The sequence below is a fragment of the Oncorhynchus nerka genome, unplaced genomic scaffold, assembly GCF_034236695.1.
Source record: "Oncorhynchus nerka isolate Pitt River unplaced genomic scaffold, Oner_Uvic_2.0 unplaced_scaffold_919, whole genome shotgun sequence".
NCBI classification, from domain to species: domain Eukaryota; kingdom Metazoa; phylum Chordata; class Actinopteri; order Salmoniformes; family Salmonidae; genus Oncorhynchus; species Oncorhynchus nerka.
The window spans coordinates 200,980-227,078 of record NW_027040385.1 but is presented as its reverse complement, the minus strand read 5'-3'; the positions used below and the strand labels follow the sequence as shown (position 1 = coordinate 227,078).

General features: G+C 44.5%; 3 protein-coding genes across 3 annotated transcripts in view; 1 reads left to right on the top strand and 2 right to left on the bottom strand.

The window, feature by feature from the left end:
* Positions 1-54: 54 nt before the first annotated feature.
* Positions 55-2,773, bottom strand: tmem42a (transmembrane protein 42a). Its single transcript, XM_065016660.1, has 3 exons — positions 2,458-2,773; positions 2,171-2,317; positions 55-1,194 (listed from the first exon to the last, which is right to left on the bottom strand). The coding sequence occupies exons 1-3, from the start codon at positions 2,635-2,637 to the stop codon at positions 1,060-1,062; spliced, it is 462 nt and encodes a 153-aa protein (XP_064872732.1). The 5' UTR covers positions 2,638-2,773; the 3' UTR covers positions 55-1,059.
* Positions 2,774-2,851: 78 nt separating this feature from the next.
* On the top strand, positions 2,852-5,045 carry kiaa1143 (KIAA1143 ortholog). Its single transcript, XM_029657453.2, has 3 exons — positions 2,852-2,974; positions 3,338-3,479; positions 3,825-5,045. Exons 1-3 carry the CDS (start codon positions 2,852-2,854, stop codon positions 4,031-4,033), a joined length of 474 nt encoding a protein of 157 aa, XP_029513313.2. The 3' UTR covers positions 4,034-5,045.
* Positions 5,046-7,170: 2,125 nt separating this feature from the next.
* The window catches only part of gpd1l (glycerol-3-phosphate dehydrogenase 1 like), a 44,275-nt gene continuing 25,346 nt past the window's right edge, over positions 7,171-26,099 (bottom strand). Inside the window, exons 4-8 of the mRNA XM_065016658.1 lie at positions 20,062-20,200; positions 19,757-19,869; positions 9,405-9,641; positions 8,051-8,157; positions 7,171-7,542 (exon numbers count right to left, since the gene is read on the bottom strand). Of these exons, the coding sequence (XP_064872730.1) occupies positions 7,446-7,542; positions 8,051-8,157; positions 9,405-9,641; positions 19,757-19,869; positions 20,062-20,200 (693 nt within the window). The 3' untranslated portion in view covers positions 7,171-7,445. The remainder of the gene's footprint in view (positions 7,543-8,050; positions 8,158-9,404; positions 9,642-19,756; positions 19,870-20,061; positions 20,201-26,099) is intronic.

Genomic DNA, 26,099 nt, shown 5'->3' with positions numbered 1-26,099 from the left:
CTGATGTTAGTTTGACTACAGAATAAAGAACATGTCAGAGATTAAGTGACAAGATATTTCATGTAAAGGTTTATTTACAAAACTCTAATTTCAATAAATTGATACCCATTTAAGTCTCATTACAGGTCATTACAATATTGTCAATAAAATATACATCTCAACGGCACTATTAAAAATGATTTGTTTGCATAAGAATGTGTAGTGTAGAAAAGCCTGATCATGTTTGTGTGTGGAGTGCAGACCTTGGTCATATCATACCCAGAGACGGTAAGACAGAGTAGAAACATGTTAGAATCCATGTACAGTCAGATGTAACATGTTAGAATCCATGTACAGTCAGATGTAACATGTTAGAATCCATGTACAGTCAGATGTAACATGTTAGAATCCATGTACAGTCAGATGTAACATGTTAGAATCCATGTTAGAATCCGTACAGTCAGATGTAACATGTTAGAATCCATGTAGTCAGATGTAACATGTTAGAATCCGTACAGTCAGATGTAACATGTTAGAATCCATGTACAGTCAGATGTAACATGTTAGAATCCATGTACAGTCAGATGTAACATGTTAGAATCCATGTACAGTCAGATGTAACATGTTAGAATCATGTACAGTCAGGTGTAACATGTTAGAATCCATGTACAGTCAGGTGTAACATGTTAGAATCCATGTACAGTCAGATGTAACATGTTAGAATCCATGTACAGTCAGATGTAACATGTTAGAATCCATGTACAGTCAGATGTAACATGTTAGAATCCATGTACAGTCAGATGTAACATGTTAGAATCCATGTAGTCAGATGTAACATGTTAGAATCCATGTAGTCAGGTGTAACATGTTAGAATCCATGTCCAGTCAGGTGTAACATGTTAGAATCCATGTACAGTCAGATGTAACATCAAAGCCCTTTGTGGTAATAGAACATGGTTCTCGTGAAATCCAGATTATTTGAGCCAGAAAGCGTCTGTGGAACGGCGAGGCGGTCCAGGTGGGGCGATTGATACAGTGGTATTGTTATTACACTTCTTATTCCACATGTGGGACAGTCCTTCACTCTTCCTTCTTGGCCTCTGCTGGTTGAGAAGTTGATCCGTGCAACACCAGTAAACCTGACAGCGTTAGAGAGATGCCCACCCACCACAGTGCTGCGTGGATCTCGCCAAAGATCAGCTTCCCAAGGAATGCCTAAAGACAGTACAGACTATGTAAATGGAATTGGCAACATAAATAGCCTATAATACCTATGTCCATACAGTGATTCACAGATGTCATTGCTCCAATAATGTTGTTCCACTATGGTCTTATGGTCAATGTTCTATAGTGCCAAAGGCCTACTGTACTGTGTTCATATAAATTGGATAGCTGAGATCTGGGGTCGTATTCATAGTGTCTCAGGAGGAGGAGTGCTGAGATCTGGGGTCGTATGCATAGTGTCTCAGGAGGAGTGCTGAGATCTGGGGTCGTGTTCCTAAAGTGTCTCAGGAGGAGGAGTGCTGAGATCTGGGGTCGTGTTCCTAAAGTGTCTCAGGAGGAGGAGTGCTGAGATCTGGGGTCGTGTTCCTAAAGCCTCTCAGGAGGAGGAGTGCTGAGATCTGGGGTCGTGTTCCTAAAGCATCTCAGGAGGAGGAGTGCTGAGATCTGGGGTCGTGTTCCTAAAGCCTCTCAGGAGGAGTGCCGAGATCTGGGGTCGTGTTCCTAAAGCATCTCAGGAGGAGGAGTGCTGAGATCTGGGGTCGTGTTCCTAAAGCATCTCAGGAGGAGGAGTGCTGAGATCTGGGGTCGTGTTCCTAAAGCATCTCAGGAGGAGGAGTGCTGAGATCTGGGGTCGTATTCATAGTGTCTCAGGAGGAGGAGTGCTGAGATCTGGGGTCGTATTCATAGTGTCTCAGGAGGAGGAGTGCTGAGATCTGGGGTCGTATTCATAGTGTCTCAGGAGGAGGAGTGCTGAGATCTGGGGTTGTGTTCATAGTGTCTCAGGAGGAGGAGTGAGATCTGGGGTCGTGTTCCTAAAGCCTCTCAGGAGGAGTGCTGATCTAGGATCAGGTCCTCCCGACTTAACCATTATGATCTAAAAGGTGAAATTGATCCTATGGTCAACACTCCTACTCAGACATTTTATGAAAACATGCCGAGATGGATATCAACCAGTTGCTCTACTCACAGAGGATACAAAGTTGGATGCGGTGGTGGTGACCGTGGCCCGGGCCGAGGAGGAGGAGTGTCTCAGAGCCTTGGAGAAGAAGGTCCACATCACAGCATTACTGGTGAACAGCAGTCCTCCACACAGCAACCGCAGAGGGATGTGGAGCTGGAATACAATAGGACTTGTTAGTGGTCTCTGGTAGAATGGTATCTCTCTCTCACACACACACGTTATTTCTCTCAGTCTCCCTCTGACACACACACACACACTTCGAAAATAATACATTCATATAGATACACTCTCACCCAATCGCAGGGTGATGTTTCCTCCGGAATAATCCTGTAGTCTCCATCCTGAGACCAGGTTTTCAGCCCTGTTTCACACACCCCTTTGAGGTAGTCTGAGCCCAGAGATAGCTTGGCTGACGAGGAGGCGACGGCTCCAAGAAAGCCCGCTAATAATGCATAAAACGCACCTGAAATCATGTTTATTTAGCATCTAAACTATACTGTACTGTCACATATTTGACTACTTCCTGGTCTAAAATGCTTCACTCGGCTCAACCAATCAGACTCACCTCTGGGATCATATGACCTTCAGCGGGCGCAGGGTGATGACGATTGAATGTTACGCTAAACACGACGGGCTAAACACAACCTGAAATTATCTTCGTTTCCTTCATTTGTTGTAACTCTCAAAATGGCTAAGACGAATAAGGGTCCGAAAGCGAACGTATCGTGGGTGAAACCAGCAGAACCGTCATTTTTAAAGAAATTCAAGAACGATGTTGGCTTTAAGGAAGGACCCACCATTGATACCAAGGTATTTCGCTAATGTGCTAGGTTAGCTAGCCTACCGTTAGGTGGGATGTAGAGCTACAGTCCATACGTGACTGTATGGCAAGTCCGCTGGAAAGCTACTCTATATGTAGGTTTTAGTTAGAGTCGGTAGCAGTTTGATTCAGCTAGTCAAGTAACGTTATTAGCTAGCTCTACAGGAGAGTTGACCACCCTCCAAATTATTGTGTTTTTCTCACATAATTCAATTCCTTGACCACTATAAATATTTCATTGACACAAAGGGATTTTTTTTTTTTTTTGCAGATATGTGTACCTTTTTAACATGGAAAGGGCTGCTGGTATGATGTGAATATGGTGATATTCAACCTGGTCACTGTTCCCGCAGCGTTTAGAGATGCCAGCCTTGGAGGATGACAGCGGCAGTGATCGTGAAGATGAGCTGCCTCAAGTTGTCATTCTCAAAAAGGGAGATTTGAGCGCCGAAGAAGTGTTGCAGATAAAAGAGGTAAAGGATGGTACAGAAAAAGGTAAGAACAATTCATTGTGTAAATAATATATAATAGCCTAAACTATCAAATAAACTTGGTGTTAATTGGTGTGTCTGTCTGTCTACTGGGTGTCTGTCTACTGGGTGTCTGTCTGTACTGGGTGTCTGTCTGTACTGGGTGTCTGTCTGTCTGGGTCTACTGTGTGTGTACTGGGTCTACTGTGTGTATACTGGGTCTACTGTGTGTATACTGGGTCTACTGTGTGTATACTGGGTCTACTGTGTGTATACTGGGCCTGTACTGTGTCTACTGGGTCTAGTGTGTGTGTGTGTACTGTGGGTCTGTGTGTGTACTTCATCTGCCTCTCCTCCTCGCTGCCTACAGAAGACAAGCCTCCTGCGGACGGAAAGATCCTGTTCAAGAAGCCCACGAAGCGCTCCTCCGACAAGTTCCAGGGCATCACCGCCAGCTCTAACAACAACAAGAAGAAGAAGAGTGAAGGAGGAGATGAAGAGAAAAAGGAGGAGAAGTCTGAAAAGAAGGTGAAGAACAAGAGTCTTCTCTCTTTCGGAGAGGATGAGGATGAGGACTAGAAGTTAATTCACCGCAGGGATTTCAGACTAGAGCAATCAACCGCTCATCAGACTAGAGCAATCAACCGCTCATCAGACTAGAGCAATCAACCGCTCATCAGACTAGAGCAATCAACCGCTCATCAGACTAGAGCAATCAACCGCTCATGGATGATGGAACTGATCTACTGCGGTTGTTGGTTTTTACTATGGGTAAAAAGACCCAACATAGAATAGCTCCACATCGTAGTTTGTCCCACTAGACTAAGATCCTTAGACATTACGGGTCATCCCCTCTTTTTTGGAGGTGGAATCTAGACATGTGAAACAAACCCCTTCAATCACATTCACGATCAAAGATCTTTTAGATTACATAAGATGCATGCTGTTATTTTTTGTCGACTATAAGACATGTCTCTGCTGTTGGAAATGTTGTATAGTGACTCACCGTGGGCCTATTATCCATCCATTACAACTGTAGTCATCCGTCCTTCAGTGGATCCTCTGCCCTTTTTCATATAGCCAACACACAGTCTGGATGGAAGGTTTTATCAAGGTAACCCGTGTGACAACAGCTCCTAAAGGGGGAAGAAATGAGCTGGTGGCTTTTGGTTTTAAAAAAATATATAGTCTGGAGCGTTGTGATGTGATACTTTTCTACAGTCAATAATTCATTGGATGTACAAATATGTTTTAGCTTTGACAACGGAGCATCAAAAGATGTCTTTAGTTAAACCACTGCGTTGTTTTGATGCCGAGGTGTTGGATTTTTCTGTGATTGTATTGTGTATTTAAAAAAAAAAAATGTATGATGGTGTTTAGTTGAATAAGTTTGAAATGTAACTATTAAAATACATTACGGCCTTACGATAGCATAATACATAATGTAAAGTATGTTCTGTAGAAAGCAGGTCTGTAAAGTAGGTCATTTTGCAAAAATGTCTCTCATTAGCAAATACCTTTCCGGTTTGCAAACGATGTAAAAAATACATACAAAAAAGCAATTGAGTTAATAAAGCCGCATACAAACTTGGTTTCTTTTTTTTTGCTTTCTTGAGTAAGGTAGGTCCAAAATGCATGTGTTTCAGCCTAGCTCAGTGCTTTATGTGGTGGTGGGGCCGCCACTCATCGGGACACTACGTCACCGCCAAATCTAAGGGTGGAGCTTGAAAATTCAATCCCCTTGGGTGCTGCCATAGAGTTACATTAGAAGTGTTCATACAAGAAGGACTACAAGGTCATTGGCTTACAGAAAGAATTACATCAAATCACATGATATCTAAAGCAACTTTGATTGGACTGATCACGTCAACATCATACTTTCACAATCTTAGCTAGCAACCTAGCAGTCATCATCATTAATCAAGTCATCAATCTAATGGCAAATCCTTTTTAATCCTTGTCATATGAAGATAAATAATTAAGAGAAATGATAGATAACACGTATCGGTGCTCATCGGCCATTGGACATAAACATTACACAGCAAGTTGGAAATTGCAAATTCAACAATGAGTGGTTTAGAAGAAATCAGTGGCTAACTGCAATCATTGCAAAGCAATCACTATCCTGCTATTCAGTGGAGTGGCTGTGTGGTCCCAAGTCTGGGTTTAAGGGTCTCTTTTCCAGGCTTAAAAGGATAAACATTCCACATTGACCATGCTGTCAATCCAGCATGACTTCTGCCTTTTTCCAAAACAACTGGAAACTCAGAACTGGGGAAACTGGATTTCAGTGCTCAGTAAGGTAGGTCCAAAATGCATGTGTTTCAGCCTAGCTCAGTGCTTTATGTGGTGGTGGGGCCGTTCAAGACAACTGGGAACTCGGGGGGGGAGCTCCGACTGGGAAATAAAAGAATGGTCATCCAACTCGGAACTCAGGCCTCTTTCTAGAGCTCCGACCTGAAGATCACTGACGTAATCATGATTAGAACTCTCCCAGAGTTCCCAGTTGTCTTGAAAGCCCCATAAATCCAGAGAATACCAGACTTTGATGACAAAGTTTGATGACCAAAATTTGCCCACGAAGGACCGACCGCGACTCCTTCCTGTTCAAGTGAGCACAGCACAGATATGTCTACTGTAGCCAGGTGTAGCAGTGGTAAGATGTGGGGGCTGCTGTTGGGACTCTGCTGTTGGGACTCCACTGATAGCCAGGTGTAGCAGTGGTAAGATGTGGGGGCTGCTGTTGGGACTCTGCTGTTGGGACTCCACTGATAGCCAGGTGTAGCAGTGGTAAGATGTGGGGCTGCTGTTGGGACTCCACTGATAGCCAGGTGTAGCAGTGGTAAGATGTGGGGGCTGCTGTTGGGACTCTGCTGTTAGGGCCTACATAAAGCTGTCCCAACAGTTTGTGGACACCGTTTGTCACTGTTATAGTGCAGTTAATGTTTTGTTTAGTGTTGTGGGTTTGCTGGCAGGCATCTCAAAAAATTACAAAAAGATTTACATGCTAAAATCACCACTGATAATGATTGGGGATTTACATTAGTGAGGTAAGGACTGCATTTGAAATTTTTTCCCAGAGTGCACTTGTTCCCTTTGTAAAAACAATGTATGACTCCATTGGGATTGACTGTAAAGTAATGTCATTAAAATGATGTGAATGGCAGTGAAACAGTATAAAATGACAGAAGTTCCCTCTGGGGAAAAATGTAGTAATTCCATTCTATTTCTAATTAACGATGTTGAAATGTGCCACTGAAACAAATTACTTCTCACAAACTTAATTATGTTCCCCCCCTTATTGAAAGGGCAATGTCTGGTTTTGTCAGCATGATTAAATTAAAAAAATCATAAAAAGTGCATTTGAGACCAATGCTGAATGGTGTCCATAGAGCCACTTTTGAGCCCTAATGGCTGGCTAGTGGCATCGGAGGTCATTCAGGTTCAATAGCACTGAAGGAAACTGACATCCACCCGTAGATATTGTATGTCAATGTGAGGTACTGATTCACCAGACACTTAGCAGCACCCGTGGCTCATCTCTTTAACACAACAATATTGTAAATAGCATCTACTCTGTAACTTTTGGTCCCTGAACCTTGAAGGAGGGGGTGGGGAGGAGGGAAGGGTAGGGTGGGGAGGAGGGAAGGGTAGGGTGGGGGGGGTGGGGGGGGGGGGAGGGAAGGAGGGGGTGGGGAGGGAGGGAAGGGTAGGGTGGGGAGGGAGGGAAGGGGTGGGGAGGGAGGGAGGGAGGGAAGAAGGGGGAGGAAGGGTAGGGTGGGAGGGAAGGAGGGGGAGGGAAGGTAGGGTGGGAGGGAAGGTAGGGTGGGAAAGGAGGGAGGCGAAAGGAGAGAAGAAGGGAGGGTTGGCCTGGCCCTTGTTTGAAAGAACAGCTTCTCTATAGATAGAGGTCAGAGGAGAGCAGCTGGAGAGGAGAGATGGAGCTAGCTCTGCTATCTGAGGTTAGCCTAGCATACCTAGCTAGCTGCACTCACAGGTGCTCTGGGTGACTCTGTAGACAGGAGATCATTTCCTGTACCGGCTTGCTCTCGAAACAGATCTGATACACTGCAACAAACAGAGGGAACCTGGGAAAGACACAACAGAATGACACAAGAGTTAAAATACAAACATACAACCACCTCTCTCATCATTAGATCAAGTCTGGGCTCATGGCCGGGACCACAGGGTAATACAGGTGGGATGGGTGACAGACTGCATTTGGCGAGGTACTGTATCTGTATCGATCAGAGAGATAGAGAGAGAAAGAGAGAGAGAGAGAGAAAGAGAGAGAAAGAGAGAGAGACAGAGAGAGAAAGAGAGAGAGAAAGAGAGAGAAAGAGAGAGAGAGAAAGAGAGAGCGAGAGAAAGAGAGAGAGAGAGACAGAGAGAGAGAAAGAGAGAGAAAGAGAGAGAGAGAGACAGAGAGAGAGAGAGAGAGAGAGAGAGAGAGAGAGAGAGAGAGAGAGAGAGAGAGAGAGAGAGAGAGAGAGAGAGACAGAGAGAGAGAGAGAGAGAGAGAGAGAGAACAGAGAGAGAGAGAGAAAGAGAGAGAGAGAGAGAGAAAGAGAGAGAGAAAGAGAGAGAGAGACTCACTTATCCACCAGTCCCTTCTGTTTGAGGATGTGGTAGACTTCAGCTGAGGTAGCAGGACCCTGGAGCTTCTGCCCATTCAACATCTCCTGCTCCAGGACCTCAATAGTCTAGCAGGGAGGCAAATACAGGACATATTACCATGTATCTGTGTAGGAGTTAGGCCTATACTGTTTACGTTGTCATGGGGTGGTGTACGTTGCCATGGCGTGGTGTAACGTTGACATGGGGTGGTGTAACGTTGACATGGGGTGGTGTAACGTTGACATGGGGTGGTGTAACGTTGACATGGGGTGGTGTAACGTTGCCATGGGGTGGTGTAACGTTGCCATGGGGTGGTTAACGTTGCCATGGGGTGGTGTAACGTTGTCACGGGGTGGTGTAACGTTGCCATGGGGTGGTGTAACGTTGTCATGGCGTGGTATAACGTTGCCATGGGGTGGTGTAACGTTGTCATGGCGTGGTATAACGTTGTCATGGGATGGTGTAACGTTGTCATGGGGTGTTGTAACATTGCCATGGGGTGGTGTAACGTTGACATGGGGTGGTGTAACGTTGTCATAGGGTGGTGTAACGTTGTCATAGGGTGGTGTAACGTTGTCATGGGGTGGTGTAACGTTGTCATGGGGTGGTGTAACGTTGTCATGGGGTGGTGTAACGTTGTCATGGGGTGGTGTAACGTTGTCATGGGGTGTTGTAACATTGTCATGGGGTGGTGTAATGTTGTCATGGGGTGGTGTAACGTTGCCATGGGGTGGTGTAACGTTGCCATGGGGTGGTGTAACGTTGCCATGGGGTGGTGTAACGTTGCCATGGGGTGGTGTAACATTGCCATGGGGTGGTGTAATGTTGCCATGGGGTGGTGTAACATTGCCATGGGGTGGTGTAACATTGACATGGGGTGGTGTAATGTTGCCATGGGGTGGTGTAACGTTGCCATGGGGTGGTGTAACATTGCCATGGGGTGGTGTATTGTTGTCATGGGGTGGTGTAATGTTGTCATGGGGTGGTGTATTGGTGCCATGGGGTGGTGTAATGTTGTCATGGGGTGGTGTACCGTTGTCATGGGGTGGTGTAATGTTGTCATGGGGTGGTGTAACGTTGCCATGGGGTGGTGTAACGTTGACATGGGGTGGTGTACCGTTGTCATGGGGTGGTGTAACGTTGTCATGGGGTGGTGTAACGTTGTCATGGGGTGGTGTAACGTTGCCATGGGGTGGTGTAACGTTGACATGGGATGGTGTACCGTTGTCATGGGGTGGTGTAACGTTGACATGGGGTGGTGTAACGTTGCCATGGTCAGTCAGCCGGCACTAACCGTCCCAGGTCTGGTGTAGAGTTGGACGTTGGTCCTTACCTTTCCTGTCTTGGCGAAGGCCTCGGCCACGCGTCGGTTGCGTCCTCCATAGCAGGTGGTGATGAGGTCAGCCACGCCGCAGCTCTCCAGGAAGGTTGCAGAGGAGACGACGCCATCTTTACTGAAGAGCTTAGCGAAGGCTATCATCTCCATCAGTCCTAGTCTGATTACCGCTGCCTTGGTGTTGTCCCCACACCTCAGCCCATCACAGAACCCTGCTCCTACCGCTACGATGTTCTGAGGAAGAGAGAAGGAAACATACAGGCAACAGGTTATTACCACGACATTACCATTTTACAATGGAAGTATCCATATTACCATGCACATACACACACGCTGGGCCGGGAACTTAAGAGTTACCTACAGGGCTCCACAGAGCTCTACAGTGTATTAGAGTTACCTACAGCGCTCCACAGAGCTCTACAGTGTATTAGAGTTACCTACAGGGCTCCACAGTGTATTAGAGTTACCTTCAGGGCTCTACAGTGTTTTAGAGTTACCTTCAGGGCTCCACAGAGCTCTAAAGTGTATTAGAGTTACCTACAGGGCTCCACAGAGCTCTAAAGTGTATTAGAGTTACCTACAGGGCTCCACAGAGCTCTAAAGTGTATTAGAGTTACCTACAGGGCTCCACAGAGCTCTAAAGTGTTTTAGAGTTACCTACAGGGCTCCACAGAGCTCTAAAGTGTATTAGAGTTACCTTCAGGGCTCCACAGAGCTCTACAGTGTATTAGAGTTACCTTCAGAGCTCTACAGTGTATTAGAGTTACCTTCAGGACTCCACAGAGCTCTAAAGTGTATTAGAGTTACCTACAGGGCTCCACAGAGCTCTAGAGTGTATTAGAGTTACCTACAGGGCTCCACAGAGCTCTACAGTGTATTAGAGTTACCTACAGGGCTCCACAGAGCTCTACAGTGTATTAGAGTTACCTTCAGGGCTCCACAGAGCTCTACAGTGTATTAGAGTTACCTACAGGGCTCCACAGAGCTCTACAGTGTATTAGAGTTACCTACAGAGCTCTACAGTGTATTAGAGTTACCTTCAGGGCTCCACAGGGCTCTACAGTGTATTAGAGTTACCTTCAGGGCTCCACAGATCTCTACAGTGTATTAGAGTTACCTTCAGGGCTCCACAGAGCTCTACAGTGTATTAGAGTTACCTTCAGGGCTCCACAGAGCTCTACAGTGTATTAGAGTTACCTTCAGGGCTCCACAGAGCTCTACAGTGTATTAGTTACATTCAGGGCTCCACAGAGCTCTACAGAGCATTAGAGTTACATTCAGGGCTCTACAGAGCATTAGAGTTACCTACAGGGCTCCACAGAGCATTAGAGTTACCTACAGGGCTCCACAGAGCATTAGAGTTACCTACAGGGCTCCACAGTGTATTAGAGTTACCTACAGGGCTCCACAGAGCTCTACAGTGTATTAGAGTTACCTACAGGGCTCCACAGAGCTCTACAGTGTATTAGAGTTAACTACTGGGCTCCACAGAGCATTAGAGTTACCTTCAGGGCTCCACAGAGCTCTACAGTGTATTAGAGTTACCTACAGGGCTCTACAGTGTATTAGAGTTACCTTCAGGGCTCCAAAGAGCTCTACAGTGTATTAGAGTTACCTTCAGGGCTCCACAGAGCTCTACAGTGTATTACAGTTACCTTCAGGGCTCCACAGAGCTCTACAGTGTATTAGAGTTACCTACAGGGCTTTACAGTGTATTAGAGTTACCTTCAGGGCTCCAAAGAGCTCTACAGTGTATTAGAGTTACCTACAGGGCTCTACAGAGCTCTGGTATGTATTAGAGTTACCTACAGAGCTCTACAGTGTATTAGAGTTACCTTCAGGGCTCCACAGGGCTCTACAGTGTATTAGAGTTACCTTCAGGGCTCCACAGATCTCTACAGTGTATTAGAGTTACCTTCAGGGCTCCACAGAGCTCTACAGTGTATTAGAGTTACCTTCAGGGCTCCACAGAGCTCTACAGTGTATTAGAGTTACCTTCAGGGCTCCACAGAGCTCTACAGTGTATTAGAGTTACCTTCAGGGCTCCACAGAGCTCTACAGTGTATTAGTTACATTCAGGGCTCCACAGAGCTCTACAGAGCATTAGAGTTACATTCAGGGCTCTACAGAGCATTAGAGTTACCTACAGGGCTCAACAGAGCATTAGAGTTACCTACAGGGCTCCACAGAGCATTAGAGTTACCTACAGGGCTCCACAGTGTATTAGAGTTACCTACAGGGCTCCACAGAGCTCTACAGTGTATTAGAGTTACCTACAGGGCTCCACAGAGCTCTACAGTGTATTAGAGTTAACTACAGGACTCCACAGAGCATTAGAGTTACCTTCAGGGCTCCACAGAGCTCTACAGTGTATTAGAGTTACCTACAGGGCTCTACAGTGTATTAGAGTTACCTTCAGGGCTCCAAAGAGCTCTACAGTGTATTAGAGTTACCTTCAGTGCTCCACAGAGCTCTACAGTGTATTACAGTTACCTTCAGGGCTCCACAGAGCTCTACAGTGTATTAGAGTTACCTACAGGGCTCTACAGTGTATTAGAGTTACCTTCAGGGCTCCAAAGAGCTCTACAGTGTATTAGAGTTACCTACAGGGCTCTACAGAGCTCTACAGTGTATTAGAGTTACCTACAGGGCTCTACAGAGCTCTACAGTGTATTAGAGTTACCTACAGGGCTCCACAGTGTATTAGAGTTACCTACAGGGCTCCACGGTGTATTAGAGTTACATACAGGGCTCCACAGAGCTCTACAGTGTATTAGAGTTACCTACAGGGCTCCACAGAGATCTACAGTGTATTAGAGTTACCTACAGGGCTCCACGGTGTATTAGAGTTACATACAGGGCTCCACAGAGCTCTACAGTGTATTAGAGTTACCTATAGGGCTCCACAGAGCTCTACAGTGTATTAGAGTTACCTACAGCACTCCACAGTGTATTAGAGCTATATACAGAGCTCTACAGTGTATTAGAGTTACCTACATGGCTCCACAGTGTATTAGAGTTACCTACAGGGCTCTACAGAGCTCTACAGTGTATTATAGTTACCTACAGATCTCTACAGTGTATTAGAGTTACATTCAGGGCTCCACAGAGCTCTACAGTGTATTAGAGTTACCTACAGCGCTCCACAGAGCTCTACAGTGTATTAGAGTTACCTTCAGGGCTCTACAGTGTATTAGAGTTACCTTCAGGGCTCCACAGAGCTCTACAGTGTATTAGAGTTACCTTCAGGGCTCTACAGTGTATTAGAGTTACCTTCAGGGCTCCACAGAGCTCTACAGTGTATTATAGTTACCTACAGCGCTCCACAGAGCTCTACAGTGTATTAGAGTTACCTAGAGGGCTCCACAGAGCTCTACAGTGTATTAGAGTTACCTAGAGGGCTCCACAGAGCTCTACAGTGTATTAGAGTTACCTTCAGGGCTCAACAGAGCTCTACAGTGTATTAGAGTTACCTTCAGGGCTCCACAGAGCTCTACAATGTATTAGAGTTACCTACAGGGCTCCACAGAGCTCTACAGTGTATTAGAGTTACCTTCAGGGCTCCACAGAGCTCTACAGTGTATTAGAGTTACCTTCAGGGCTCCACAGAGCTCTACAGTGTATTATAGCTAACTTCAGGGCTCTACAGTGTATTAGAGTTACCTTCAGGGCTCTACAGAGCTCTACAGTGTATTAGAGTTACCTTCAGAGCTCTACAGTGTATTAGAGTTACCTTCAGGGCTCCACAGAGCTCTACAGTGTATTAGAGTTACCTTCAGGGCTCTACAGAGCTCTACAGTGTATTAGAGTTACCTTCAGGGCTCCACAGAGCTCTACAGTGTATTAGAGTTACCTTCAGAGCTCTACAGTGTATTAGATTTACCTTCAGGGCTCCACAGAGCTCTACAGTGTATTACAGTTACCGTCAGGGCTCCACAGAGCTCTACAGTGTATTAGAGTTACCTACAGGGCTCTACAGAGCTCTACAGTGTATGTATTAGAGTTACCTACAGAGCTCTACAGTGTATTAGAGTTACCTTCAGGGCTCCACAGGGCTCTACAGTGTATTAGAGTTACCTTCAGGGCTCCACAGATCTCTACAGTGTATTAGAGTTACCTTCAGGGCTCCACAGAGCTCTACAGTGTATTAGAGTTACCTTCAGGGCTCCACAGAGCTCTACAGTGTATTAGAGTTACCTTCAGGGCTCCACAGAGCTCTACAGTGTATTAGAGTTACCTTCAGGGCTCCACAGAGCTCTACAGTGTATTAGTTACATTCAGGGCTCCACAGAGCTCTACAGAGCATTAGAGTTACATTCAGGGCTCTACAGAGCATTAGAGTTACCTACAGGGCTCAACAGAGCATTAGAGTTACCTACAGGGCTCCACAGAGCATTAGAGTTACCTACAGGGCTCCACAGTGTATTAGAGTTACCTACAGGGCTCCACAGAGCTCTACAGTGTATTAGAGTTACCTACAGGGCTCCACAGAGCTCTACAGTGTATTAGAGTTAACTACAGGACTCCACAGAGCATTAGAGTTACCTTCAGGGCTCCACAGAGCTCTACAGTGTATTAGAGTTACCTACAGGGCTCTACAGTGTATTAGAGTTACCTTCAGGGCTCCAAAGAGCTCTACAGTGTATTAGAGTTACCTTCAGGGCTCCACAGAGCTCTACAGTGTATTACAGTTACCTTCAGGGCTCCACAGAGCTCTACAGTGTATTAGAGTTACCTACAGGGCTCCACAGTGTATTAGAGTTACCTACAGGGCTCCACGGTGTATTAGAGTTACATACAGGGCTCCACAGAGCTCTACAGTGTATTAGAGTTACCTACAGGGCTCCACAGAGCTCTACAGTGTATTAGAGTTACCTACAGGGCTCCACGGTGTATTAGAGTTACATACAGGGCTCCACAGAGCTCTACAGTGTATTAGAGTTACCTACAGGGCTACACAGAGCTCTACAGTGTATTAGAGTTACCTACAGCACTCCACAGTGTATTAGAGCTATATACAGAGCTCTACAGTGTATTAGAGTTACCTACATGGCTCCACAGTGTATTAGAGTTACCTACAGGGCTCTACAGAGCTCTACAGTGTATTATAGTTACCTACAGATACCTACAGTGTATTAGAGTTACATTCAGGGCTCCACAGAGCTCTACAGTGTATTAGAGTTACCTACAGGGCTCCACAGAGCTCTACAGTGTATTAGAGTTACCTACAGCGCTCCACAGAGCTCTACAGTGTATTAGAGTTACCTTCAGGGCTCTACAGTGTATTAGAGTTACCTTCAGGGCTCCACAGAGCTCTACAGTGTATTAGAGTTACCTTCAGGGCTCTACAGTGTATTAGAGTTACCTTCAGGGCTCCACAGAGCTCTACAGTGTATTATAGTTACCTACAGCGCTCCACAGAGCTCTACAGTGTATTAGAGTTACCTAGAGGGCTCCACAGAGCTCTACAGTGTATTAGAGTTACCTTCAGGGCTCCACAGAGCTCTACAGTGTATTAGAGTTACCTTCAGGGCTCCACAGAGCTCTACAGTGTATTAGAGTTACCTTCAGGGCTCCACAGAGCTCTACAATGTATTAGAGTTACCTACAGGGCTCCACAGAGCTCTACAGTGTATTAGAGTTACCTTCAGGGCTCCACAGAGCTCTACAGTGTATTAGAGTTACCTTCAGGGCTCCACAGAGCTCTACAGTGTATTATAGCTAACTTCAGGGCTCTACAGTGTATTAGAGTTACCTTCAGGGCTCTACAGAGCTCTACAGTGTATTAGAGTTACCTTCAGAGCTCTACAGTGTATTAGAGTTACCTTCAGGGCTCCACAGAGCTCTACAGTGTATTAGAGTTACCTTCAGGGCTCCACAGAGCTCTACAGTGTATTACAGTTACCTTCAGGGCTCCACAGAGCTCTACAGTGTATTAGAGTTACCTTCAGGGCTCCACAGAGCTCTACAGTGTATTATAGTTACCTACAGGGATCAACAGAGCTCTACAGTGTATTAGAGTTACCTACAGGGCTCTACAGTGTATTAGAGTTACCTTCAGGGCTCTACAGTGTATTAGAGTTACCTTCAGGGCTCTACAGTGTATTAGAGTTACCTACAGGGCTCCACAGTGTATTATAGTTACCTACAGGGCTCAACAGAGCTCTACAGTGTATTAGAGTTACCTACAGGGATCAACAGAGCTCTACAGTGTATTAGAGTTACCTACAGCGCTCTACAGTGTATTAGAGTTACCTTCAGGGCTCTACAGTGTATTAGAGTTACCTTCAGGGCTCTACAGTGTATTAGAGTTACTACAGGGCTCCACAGAGCTCTACAGTGTATTAGAGTTACCTTCAGGGCTCTACAGAGTTCTACAGTGTATTAGAGTTACCTTCAGGGCTCCACAAAGCTCTACAGTGTATTAGAGTTACCTTGAGGGCTCCACAGAGCTCTACAGTGGATTAGAGTTACCTTCAGAGCTCTAAAGTATTAGAGGTACCTTCAGGGCTCCACAGAGCTCTACAGTGTATTAGAGTTACATTCAGAGCTCTACAGTGTATTAGAGTTACCGTCAGGGCTCCACAGAGCTCTACAGTGTATTACAGTTACCTTCAGGGCTCTACAGAGCTCTACAGTGTATTAGAGTTACCTTCAGGGCTCTACAGAGCTCTACAGTGTATTAGAGTTACCTTCAGGGCTCCACAGAGCTCTATAGTGTATTACAGTTACCTTCAGGGCTCTACAGAGCTCTACAGTGTATTACAGTTACCTTCAGGGCTCTACAGAGCTCTACAGTGTATTAGAGTTACATTCAGGGCTCTTCAGAGTTCTACAGTGTATTAGAGTTACCTTCAGGGCTCCACAGAGCTCTACAGTGTATTACAGTTACCTTCAGGGCTCTACAGTGTATTACACTTACCTTCAGGGCTCTACAGAGCTCTACAGTGTATTAGAGTTACCTTCAGGGCTCCACAGAGCTCTACAGTGTATTAGAGTTACCTTCAGAGCTCTACAGTGTATTACAGTTACCTTCAGGGCTCTACAGTGTATTACAGTTACCTTCAGGGCTCTACAGAGCTCTACAGTGTATTAGAGTTACCTTCAGGGCTCCACAGAGCTCTACAGTGTATTACAGTTACCTTCAGGGCTCCACAGAGCTCTACAGTGTATTACAGTTACCTACAGGGATCAACAGAGCTCTACAGTGTATTAGAGTTACCTACAGCGCTCTACAGTGTATTAGAGTTACCTTCAGGGCTCTACAGTGTATTAGAGTTACCTTCAGGGCTCTACAGTGTATTAGAGTTACGTACAGGGCTCCACAGAGCTCTACAGTGTATTAGAGTTACCTTCAGGGCTCTACAGAGTTCTACAGTGTATTAGAGTTACCTTCAGGGCTCCACAAAGCTCTACAGTGTATTAGAGTTACCTTGAGGGCTCCACAGAGCTCTACAGTGGATTAGAGTTACCTTCAGAGCTCTAAAGTGTATTAGAGGTACCTTCAGGGCTCCACAGAGCTCTACAGTGTATTAGAGTTACATTCAGAGCTCTACAGTGTATTAGAGTTACCGTCAGGGCTCCACAGAGCTCTACAGTGTATTACAGTTACCTTCAGGGCTCTACAGAGCTCTACAGTGTATTAGAGTTACCTTCAGGGCTCTACAGTGCTCTACAGTGTATTAGAGTTACCTTCAGGGCTCCACAGAGCTCTATAGTGTATTACAGTTACCTTCAGGGCTCTACAGAGCTCTACAGTGTATTACAGTTACCTTCAGGGCTCTACAGAGCTCTACAGTGTATTAGAGTTACATTCAGGGCTCTTCAGAGTTCTACAGTGTATTAGAGTTACCTTCAGGGCTCCACAGAGCTCTACAGTGTATTACAGTTACCTTCAGGGCTCTACAGTGTATTACACTTACCTTCAGGGCTCTACAGAGCTCTACAGTGTATTAGAGTTACCTTCAGGGCTCCACAGAGCTCTACAGTGTATTAGAGTTACCTTCAGAGCTCTACAGTGTATTACAGTTACCTTCAGGGCTCTACAGTGTATTACAGTTACCTTCAGGGCTCTACAGAGCTCTACAGTGTATTAGAGTTACCTTCAGGGCTCCACAGAGCTCTACAGTGTATTACAGTTACCTTCAGGGCTCCACAGAGCTCTACAGTGTATTACAGTTACCTTCAGGGCTCCACAGAACTCTACAGTGTATTAGAGTTACCTGCAGGGCTCTACAGTGTATTAGAGTTACCTACAGGGCTCCACAGAGCTCTATAGTGTATTAGAGTTACATACAGGGCTCCACAGAGCTCTACAGTGGATTAGAGTTACCTACATGGCTCCACAGAGCTCTACAGTGGATTAGAGTTACCTACAGGGCTCCACAGAGCTCTACAGTGGATTAGAGTTACCTACAGGGCTCCACAGAGCTCCACAGTGTATTAGAGTTACCTACAGGGCTCTACAGAGCTCTACAGTGTATTAGAGTTACCCACAGGGCTCTAGAGTGTATTAGAGTTACCTACAGGGCTCTACAGTGTATTAGAGTTACCTTCAGGGCTCTACAGTGTATTAGAGTTACCTACAGGGCTCCACAGAGCTCTACAGTGTATTAGAGTTACCTTCAGGGCTCTACAGTGTATTAGAGTTACCTTCAGGGCTCTACAGTGTATTAGAGTTACCTACAGGGCTCCACAGATCTCTACAGTGTATTAGAGTTACCTTCAGGGCTCTACAGAGTTCTACAGTGTATTAGAGCTACCTTCAGGGCTCCACAAAGCTCTACAGTGTATTAGAGTTACCTTGAGGGCTCCACAGAGCTCTACAGTGGATTAGAGTTACCTTCAGAGCTCTACAGTGTATTAGAGGTACCTTCAGGGCTCCACAGAGCTCTACAGTGTATTAGAGTTACCTTCAGAGCTCTACAGTGTATTAGAGTTACCTTCAGGGCTCCACAGAGCTCTACAGTGTATTAGAGTTACCTTCAGGGCTCCACAGAGCTCTACAGTGTATTACAGTTACCTTCAGGGCTCTACAGAGCTCTACAGTGTATTACAGTTACCTTCAGGGCTCTACAGAGCTCTACAGTGTATTAGAGTTACCTTCAGGGCTCTACGGAGTTCTACAGTGTATTAGAGTTACCTTCAGGGCTCTACGGAGTTCTACAGTGTATTAGAGTTACATTCAGGGCTCCACAGAGCTCTACAGTGTATTACAGTTACCTTCAGGGCTCTACAGAGCTCTACAGTGTATTACAGTTACCTTCAGGGCTCTACAGAGCTCTACAGTGTATTAGAGTTACCTTCAGGGCTCCACAGTGTATTAGAGTTACCTTCAGAGCTCCACAGAGCTCTACAGTGTATTAGAGTTACATTCAGAGTTCTACAGTGTATTAGAGTTACCTTCAGAGCTCCACAGAGCTCTACAGTGTATTAGAGTTACCTACAGGGCTCTACAGTGTATTACAGTTACCTTCAGGGCTCCACAGAGCTCTACAGTGTATTAGAGTTACCTTCAGGGCTCTACAGTGTATTAGAGTTACCTTCAGGGCTCTACAGTGTATTAGAGTTACCTACAGGGCTCCACAGAGCTCTACAGTGTATTATAGTTACCTTCAGGGCTCTACAGAGCTCTACAGTGGATTAGAGTTACCTTCAGAGCTCTACAGTGTATTAGAGTTACCTTCAGGGCTCCACAGAGCTCTACAGTGTATTAGAGTTACCTTCAGGGCTCCACAGGGCTCTACAGTGTATTAGAGTTACCTTCAGGGCTCCACAGAGCTCTACAGTGTATTACAGTTACCTTCAGGGCTCTACAGAGCTCTACAGTGTATAGTGTATTACAGTTACCTTCAGGGCTCTACAGAGCTCTACAGTGTTTTAGAGTTACCTTCAGGGCTCCACAGATCTCTACAGTGTATTAGAGTTACCTTCAGGGCTCCACAGAGCTCTACAGTGTATTACAGTTACCTTCAGGGCTCTACAGAGCTCTACAGTGTATTACAGTTACCTTCAGGGCTCTACAGAGCTCTACAGTGTATTAGAGTTACCTTCAGGGCTCCACAGTGTATTAGAGTTACCTTCAGGGCTCCACAGAGCTCTACAGTGTATTAGAGTTACCTTCAGGGCTCCACAGAGCTCTACAGTGTATTACAGTTACCTTCAGGGCTCTACAGAGCTCTACAGTGTATTACAGTTACCTTCAGGGCTCTACAGAGCTCTACAGTGTATTAGAGTTACCTTCAGGGCTCCACAGTGTATTAGAGTTACCTTCAGGGCTCCACAGAGCTCTACAGTGTATTAGAGTTACCTTCAGGGCTCCACAGAGCTCTACAGTGTATTAGAGTTACCTTCAGGGCTCCACAGAGCTCTACAGTGTCTGCATCGTCCACCACTGTGATCCTGAAGTTAGGAGTCTGCAGGAGCTCCTTGAAGAGCAGGCCGTTCTCCATGATCTTACTGCCTGGTAAAACAACAGGTTTTTACATCCCAACACATAGCCAGCCTATCACTCCATCGCTGTCAAAGCTTTGTCGTAATTACTATCTATCTCATTACATATAGTTATCAAATTAACTTCACAGCTTTGTTTTACATTCCTGTATAGAAATGTCTTGGCAATTATGTTGATAAATGATCCTGGGGGTTTTCTTACCGATGGTGGTCTCACAGAACTTCTCTGCTGCCACCTCGTTGGCGATGTTAGCTCCCATCAGAACACTGACGTCTATAGCCATCTTCTCCCTGATTATGTCCGAGATGAGCTTCAGGCCCTCCGGACCCTCGTCTATTCCCTGTGGGGACAAGAGACAGCTACATGGTTCAATAGTGTTTCTCCTTCCATTTGTTTTACAGGGCAACGTGAGAGAACAGAACAAAGGAAGTGAGACAACCTGAAAGACGACATTGACAGAGAGGAGTGAGAGGAGTGGAGAGGAGTGGAGAGGAGTGAGGAGGCAACTAGTTCCATGGAGAGAGAGGTGACACTAGGTGTCACTAGTGTTTAGTGGTTAGTGGATAGCGAGACGTGTTACTAGTGGTTAGTGAGAGGTGTTACTAGTGGTTAGTGGTTAGTGAGAGGTGTTACTAGTGTTTAGTGGTTAGTGAGAGGTGTTACTAGTGTTTAGTGGTTAGTGAGAGGTGTTACTAGTGTTTAGTGGTTAGTGAGAGGTGTTACTAGTGTTTAGTGGTTAGCGAGACGTGTTACTAGTGGTTAGTGAGAGGTGTTACTAGTGGTTAGTGGTTAGTGAGAGGTGTTACTAGTGTTTAGTGGTTAGTGAGAGGTGTTACTAGTGTTTAGTGTATAGTGAGAGGTGTTACTAGTGTTTAGTGGTTAGTGAGAGGTGTTACTAGTGTATAGTGAGAGGTGTTACTAGTGTTTAGTTTAGTGAGAGGTGTTACTAGTGGTTAGTGAGAGGTGTTACTAGTGAGAGGTGTTACTAGTGTTTAGTGGTTAGTGAGAGGTGTTACTAGTGTATAGTGAGAGGTGTTACTAGTGTTTAGTGGTTAGTGAGAGGTGTTACTAGTGGTTAGTGAGAGGTGTTACTAGTGTTTAGTGAGAGGTGTTACTAGTGTTTAGTGGTTAGTGAGAGGTGTTACTAGTGGTTAGTGAGAGGTGTTACTAGTGTTTAGTGGTTAGTGAGAGGTGTTACTAGTGTTTAGTGAGAGGTGTTACTAGTGTTTAGTGAGAGATGTTACTAGTGTTTAGTGGTTAGTGAGAGGTGTTACTAGTGTTTAGTGGTTAGTGAGAGGTGTTACTAGTGGTTAGTGAGAGGTGTTACTAGTGTTTAGTGGTTAGTGAGAGGTGTTACTAGTTTAGTGTTAGTGAGAGGTGTTACTAGTGTTTAGTGAGAGGTGTTACTAGTGTTTAGTGGTTAGTGAGAGGTGTTACTAGTGTTTAGTGGTTAGTGAGAGGTGTTACTAGTGTTCAGTGGTTAGTGAGAGGTGTTACTAGTGGTTAGTGAGAGGTGTTACTAGTGTTTAGTGGTTAGTGAGAGGTGTTACTAGTGTTTAGTGGTTAGTGAGAGGTGTTACTAGTGTTTAGTGGTTAGTGAGAGGTGTTACTAGTGTTTAGTGGTTAGTGAGGTGAGAGGTGTTACTAGTGTTTAGTTTAGTGAGAGGTGTTACTAGTGTTTAGTGGTTAGTGAGAGGTGTTACTAGTGTTTAGTGTATAGTGAGAGGTGTTACTAGTGTTTAGTGGTTAGTGAGAGGTGTTACTAGTGTTTAGTGGTTAGTGAGAGGTGTTTAGTGTATAGTGAGAGGTGTTACTAGTGTTTAGTGGTTAGTGAGAGGTGTTACTAGTGTTTAGTGAGAGATGTTACTAGTGTTTAGTGGTTAGAGAGGTGTTACTAGTGTTCAGTGGTTAGTGAGAGGTGTTACTAGTGTTTAGTGAGAGATGTTACTAGTGTTTAGTGGTTAGTGAGAGGTGTTACTAGTGTTTAGTGGTTAGTGAGAGGTGTTACTAGTGTTTAGTGAGAGGTGTTACTAGTGTTTAGTGGTTAGTGAGAGGTGTTACTAGTGTTTAGTGGTTAGTGAGAGGTGTTACTGTGTTTAGTGAGAGGTGTTACTAGTGTTTAGTGGTTAGTGAGAGGTGTTACTAGTGTTTAGTGGTTAGTGAGAGGTGTTACTAGTGTTCAGTGGTTAGTGAGAGTGTTACTAGTGGTTAGTGAGAGGTGTTACTAGTGTTTAGTGGTTAGTGAGAGGTGTTACTAGTGTTTAGTGGTTAGTGAGAGGTGTTACTAGTGTTTAGTGGTTAGTGAGAGGTGTTACTAGTGTTTAGTGGTTAGTGAGAGGTGTTACTAGTGGTTAGTGAGAGGTGTTACTAGTGGTTAGTGAGAGGTGTTACTAGTGTTTAGTGGTTAGTGAGAGGTGTTACTAGTGGTTAGTGAGAGGTGTGTTTAGTGAGAGGTGTTACTAGTGGTTAGTGAGAGGTGTTACTAGTGTTTAGTGAGAGGTGTTACTAGTGGTTAGTGAGAGGTGTTACTAGTGTTTGTTACTAGTGGTTAGTGAGAGGTGTTACTAGTGTATAGTGAGAGGTGTTACTAGTGGTTAGTTGTTACTAGTGTTTAGTGAGAGTGTTACTAGTGTTTAGTGTTTAGTTTAGTGAGAGGTGTTACTAGTGGTTAGTGAGAGGTGTTACTAGTGTTTAGTTTAGTGAGTGTTACTAGTGTTTAGTGGTTAGCGAGACGTGTTACTAGTGGTTAGTGAGAGGTGTTACTAGTGGTTAGTTTAGTGAGAGGTGTTACTAGTGTTTAGTGGTTAGTGAGGTGTTACTAGTGTTTAGTGTATAGTGAGAGGTGTTACTAGTGTTTAGTGGTTAGTGAGAGGTGTTACTAGTGTATAGTTACTAGTGTTTAGTGGTTAGTGAGAGGTGTTACTAGTGGTTAGTGAGTGGTTAGTGAGAGGTGTTACTAGTGTTTAGTGGTTAGTGAGAGGTGTTACTAGTGTATAGTGAGAGGTGTTACTAGTGTTTAGTGGTTAGTGAGAGGTGTTACTAGTGGTTAGTGAGAGGTGTTACTAGTGTTTAGTGAGAGATGTTACTAGTGTTTAGTGGTTAGTGAGAGGTGTTACTAGTGGTTAGTGAGAGGTGTTACTAGTGTTTAGTGGTTAGTGAGAGGTGTTACTAGTGTTTAGTGGTTTACTAGTGTTTAGTGAGGTGTTACTAGTGTTTAGTGGTTAGTGAGAGGTGTTACTAGTGTTTAGTGGTTAGTGAGAGGTGTTACTAGTGTTTAGTGAGAGGTTACTAGTGTTTAGTGGTTAGTGAGAGGTGTTACTAGTGTTTAGTGGTTAGTGAGAGGTGTTACTAGTGTTTAGTGAGAGGTGTTACTAGTGTTTAGTGGTTAGTGAGAGGTGTTACTAGTGTTTAGTGGTTAGTGAGAGGTGTTACTAGTGTTCAGTGGTTAGTGAGAGGTGTTACTAGTGGTTAGTGGTTTACTAGTGTTTAGTGGTTAGTGAGAGGTGTTACTAGTGTTTAGTGGTTAGTGAGAGGTGTTACTAGTGTTTAGTGGTTAGTGAGAGGTGTTACTAGTGTTTAGTGGTTAGTGGTTACTAGTGTTTAGTGGTTAGTGATGTTACTAGTGGTTAGTGGTTAGTGAGAGGTGTTACTAGTGTTTAGTGTATAGTGAGAGGTGTTACTAGTGTTTAGTGGTTAGTGAGAGGTTGTTTAGTGGTTAGTGAGAGGTGTTACTAGTGTATAGTGAGAGGTGTTACTAGTGTTTAGTGGTTAGTGAGAGGTGTTACTAGTGTTTAGTGAGAGATGTTACTAGTGTTTAGTGGTTAGTGAGGGTGTTACTAGTGTTCAGTGGTTAGTGAGAGGTGTTACTAGTGTTTAGTTACTAGTGGTTAGTGAGAGGTGTTACTAGTGTTTAGTGGTTAGTGAGAGGTATTACTAGTGTTTAGTGAGAGGTGTTACTAGTGTTTAGTGGTTAGTGGTTTACTAGTGTTTAGTGGTTAGTGAGAGGTGTTACTAGTGGTTACTAGTGTTTAGTGGTTAGTGAGAGGTGTTACTAGTGTTTAGTGGTTAGTGAGAGGTGTTACTAGTGTTCAGAGGAGAGGTATTACTAGTGGTTAGTGGTTTTAGTGGTTAGTGAGAGGTGTTACTAGTGTTTAGTGGTTAGTGGTTTAGTGTTTAGTGGTTAGTGAGAGGTGTTACTAGTGTTTAGTGGTTAGTGAGAGGTGTTACTAGTGGTTGTTACTAGTGGTTAGTGAGAGGTGTTACTAGTGTTTAGTGGTTAGTGAGAGGTTTACTAGTGGTTAGTGAGAGGTGTTACTAGTGTTTAGTGAGAGGTGTTACTAGTGGTTATGAGAGGTGTTACTAGTGTTTAGTGAGTGTTACTGTGGTTAGTGGTTTACTAGTGTATAGTGAGAGGTGTTACTAGTGGTTAGTGAGAGGTGTTACTGGTTAGTGAGAGGTGTTACTAGTGGTTAGTGAGAGGTGTTACTTAGAGGTGTTACTAGTGGTTAGTGAGAGGTGTTACTAGTGTTTAGTGGTTAGTGAGAGGTGTTACTAGTGTTTATGGTTAGTGAGAGGTGTTACTAGTGTTTAGTGGTTAGTGAGAGGTGTTACTAGTGGTTAGTGAGATGTGTTACTAGTGTTTAGTGAGAGATGTTACTAGTGTTTAGTGGTTAGTGAGAGGTGTTACTAGTGGTTAGTGAGAGGTGTTACTAGTGTTTAGTGGTTAGTGAGAGGTGTTACTAGTGTTCAGTGGTTAGTGAGAGGTGAGAGGTGTTACTAGTGGTTAGTGGTTAGTGAGAGGTGTTACTAGTGTTTAGTGGTTAGTGAGAGGTGTTACTGGTTCAGTGGTTAGTGAGAGGTGTTACTAGTGTTTAGTGGTTAGTGAGAGGTGTTACTAGTGTTTAGTGGTTAGTGAGAGGTGTTACTAGTGTTTAGTGAGTGTTACTAGTGTTTAGTGGTTAGTGAGAGGTGTTACTAGTGTTTAGTGGTTAGTGAGAGGTGTTACTAGTGGTTAGTGAGAGGTGTTACTAGTGTTTAGTGGTTAGTGAGAGGTGTTACTAGTGTTTAGTGGTTAGTGAGAGGTGTTACTAGTGTTTAGTGGTTAGTGAGAGGTGTTACTAGTGTTTAGTGAGAGATGTTACTAGTGTTTAGTGGTTAGTGAGAGGTGTTACTAGTGTTTAGTGGTTAGTGAGAGGTGTTACTAGTGGTTAGTGAGAGGTGTTACTAGTGTTTAGTGGTTAGTGAGAGGTGTTACTAGTGTTTAGTGGTTAGTGAGGGTGTTACTAGTGTATAGTGAGAGGTGTTACTAGTGGTTAGTGAGAGGTGTTACTAGTGGTTAGTGAGAGGTGTTACTAGTGGTTAGTGAGAGGTGTTACTAGTGTTTAGTGGTTAGTGAGAGGTGTTACTAGTGTTTAGTGGTTAGTGAGAGGTGTTACTAGTGTTTAGTGGTTAGTGAGAGGTGTTACTAGTGTTTAGTGGTTAGTGAGAGGTGTTACTAGTGTTTAGTGGTTAGTGAGAGGTGTTACTAGTGTTTAGTGGTTAGTGAGATGTGTTACTAGTGGTTAGTGAGAGGTGTTACTAGTGGTTAGTGGTTAGTGAGAGGTGTTACTAGTGGTTAGTGAGAGGTGTTACTACTGTTTAGTGGTTAGTGAGAGGTGTTACTAGTGTTCAGTGGTTAGTGAGAGGTGTTACTAGTGTTTAGTGGTTAGTGAGAGGTGTTACTAGTGTTCAGTGGTTAGTGAGAGGTGTTACTAGTGTTTAGTGGTTAGTGAGAGGTGTCACTAGTGTTTAGTGGTTAGTGAGAGGTGTTACTAGTGTTTAGTGGTTAGTGAGAGGTGTTACTAGTGTTTAGTGGTTAGTGAGATGTGTTACTAGTGGTTAGTGAGAGGTGTTACTAGTGGTTAGTGGTTTACAGTCAGGTGTTACTGCTGGTTAGTGAGAGGTGTTACTACTGTTTAGTGGTTAGTGAGAGGTGTTACTAGTGTTAGTGAGAGGTGTTACTACTGTTTAGTGGTTAGTGAGAGGTGTTACTAGTGTTTAGTGAGAGGTGTTACTAGTGTTTAGTGAGAGGTGTTACTAGTGTTTAGTGAGAGGTGTTACTAGTGTTTAGTGGTTAGTGAGAGGTGTTACTAGTGGTTAGTGAGGTGTTACTAGTGTTTAGTGGTTAGTGAGAGGTGTTACTAGTGTTTAGTGAGAGGTGTTACTAGTGGTTAGAGGTGTTACTAGTGTTTAGTGGTTAG

Coding starts and splice junctions, on each gene's coding strand:
- tmem42a (XM_065016660.1), bottom strand. CDS start 2,637: ATGATTTCAGGTGCGTTTTATGCATTATTAGCGGGCTTTCTTGGAGCC. Junction 2,318..2,457: donor AAACATCACCCTGCGATTGG/GTGAGAGTGTAT, acceptor ATTGTATTCCAG/CTCCACATCCCTCTGCGGTT. Junction 1,195..2,170: donor CATCCAACTTTGTATCCTCT/GTGAGTAGAGCA, acceptor TACTGTCTTTAG/GCATTCCTTGGGAAGCTGAT.
- kiaa1143 (XM_029657453.2), top strand. CDS start 2,852: ATGGCTAAGACGAATAAGGGTCCGAAAGCGAACGTATCGTGGGTGAAA. Junction 2,975..3,337: donor GACCCACCATTGATACCAAG/GTATTTCGCTAA, acceptor CTGTTCCCGCAG/CGTTTAGAGATGCCAGCCTT. Junction 3,480..3,824: donor AAAGGATGGTACAGAAAAAG/GTAAGAACAATT, acceptor CGCTGCCTACAG/AAGACAAGCCTCCTGCGGAC.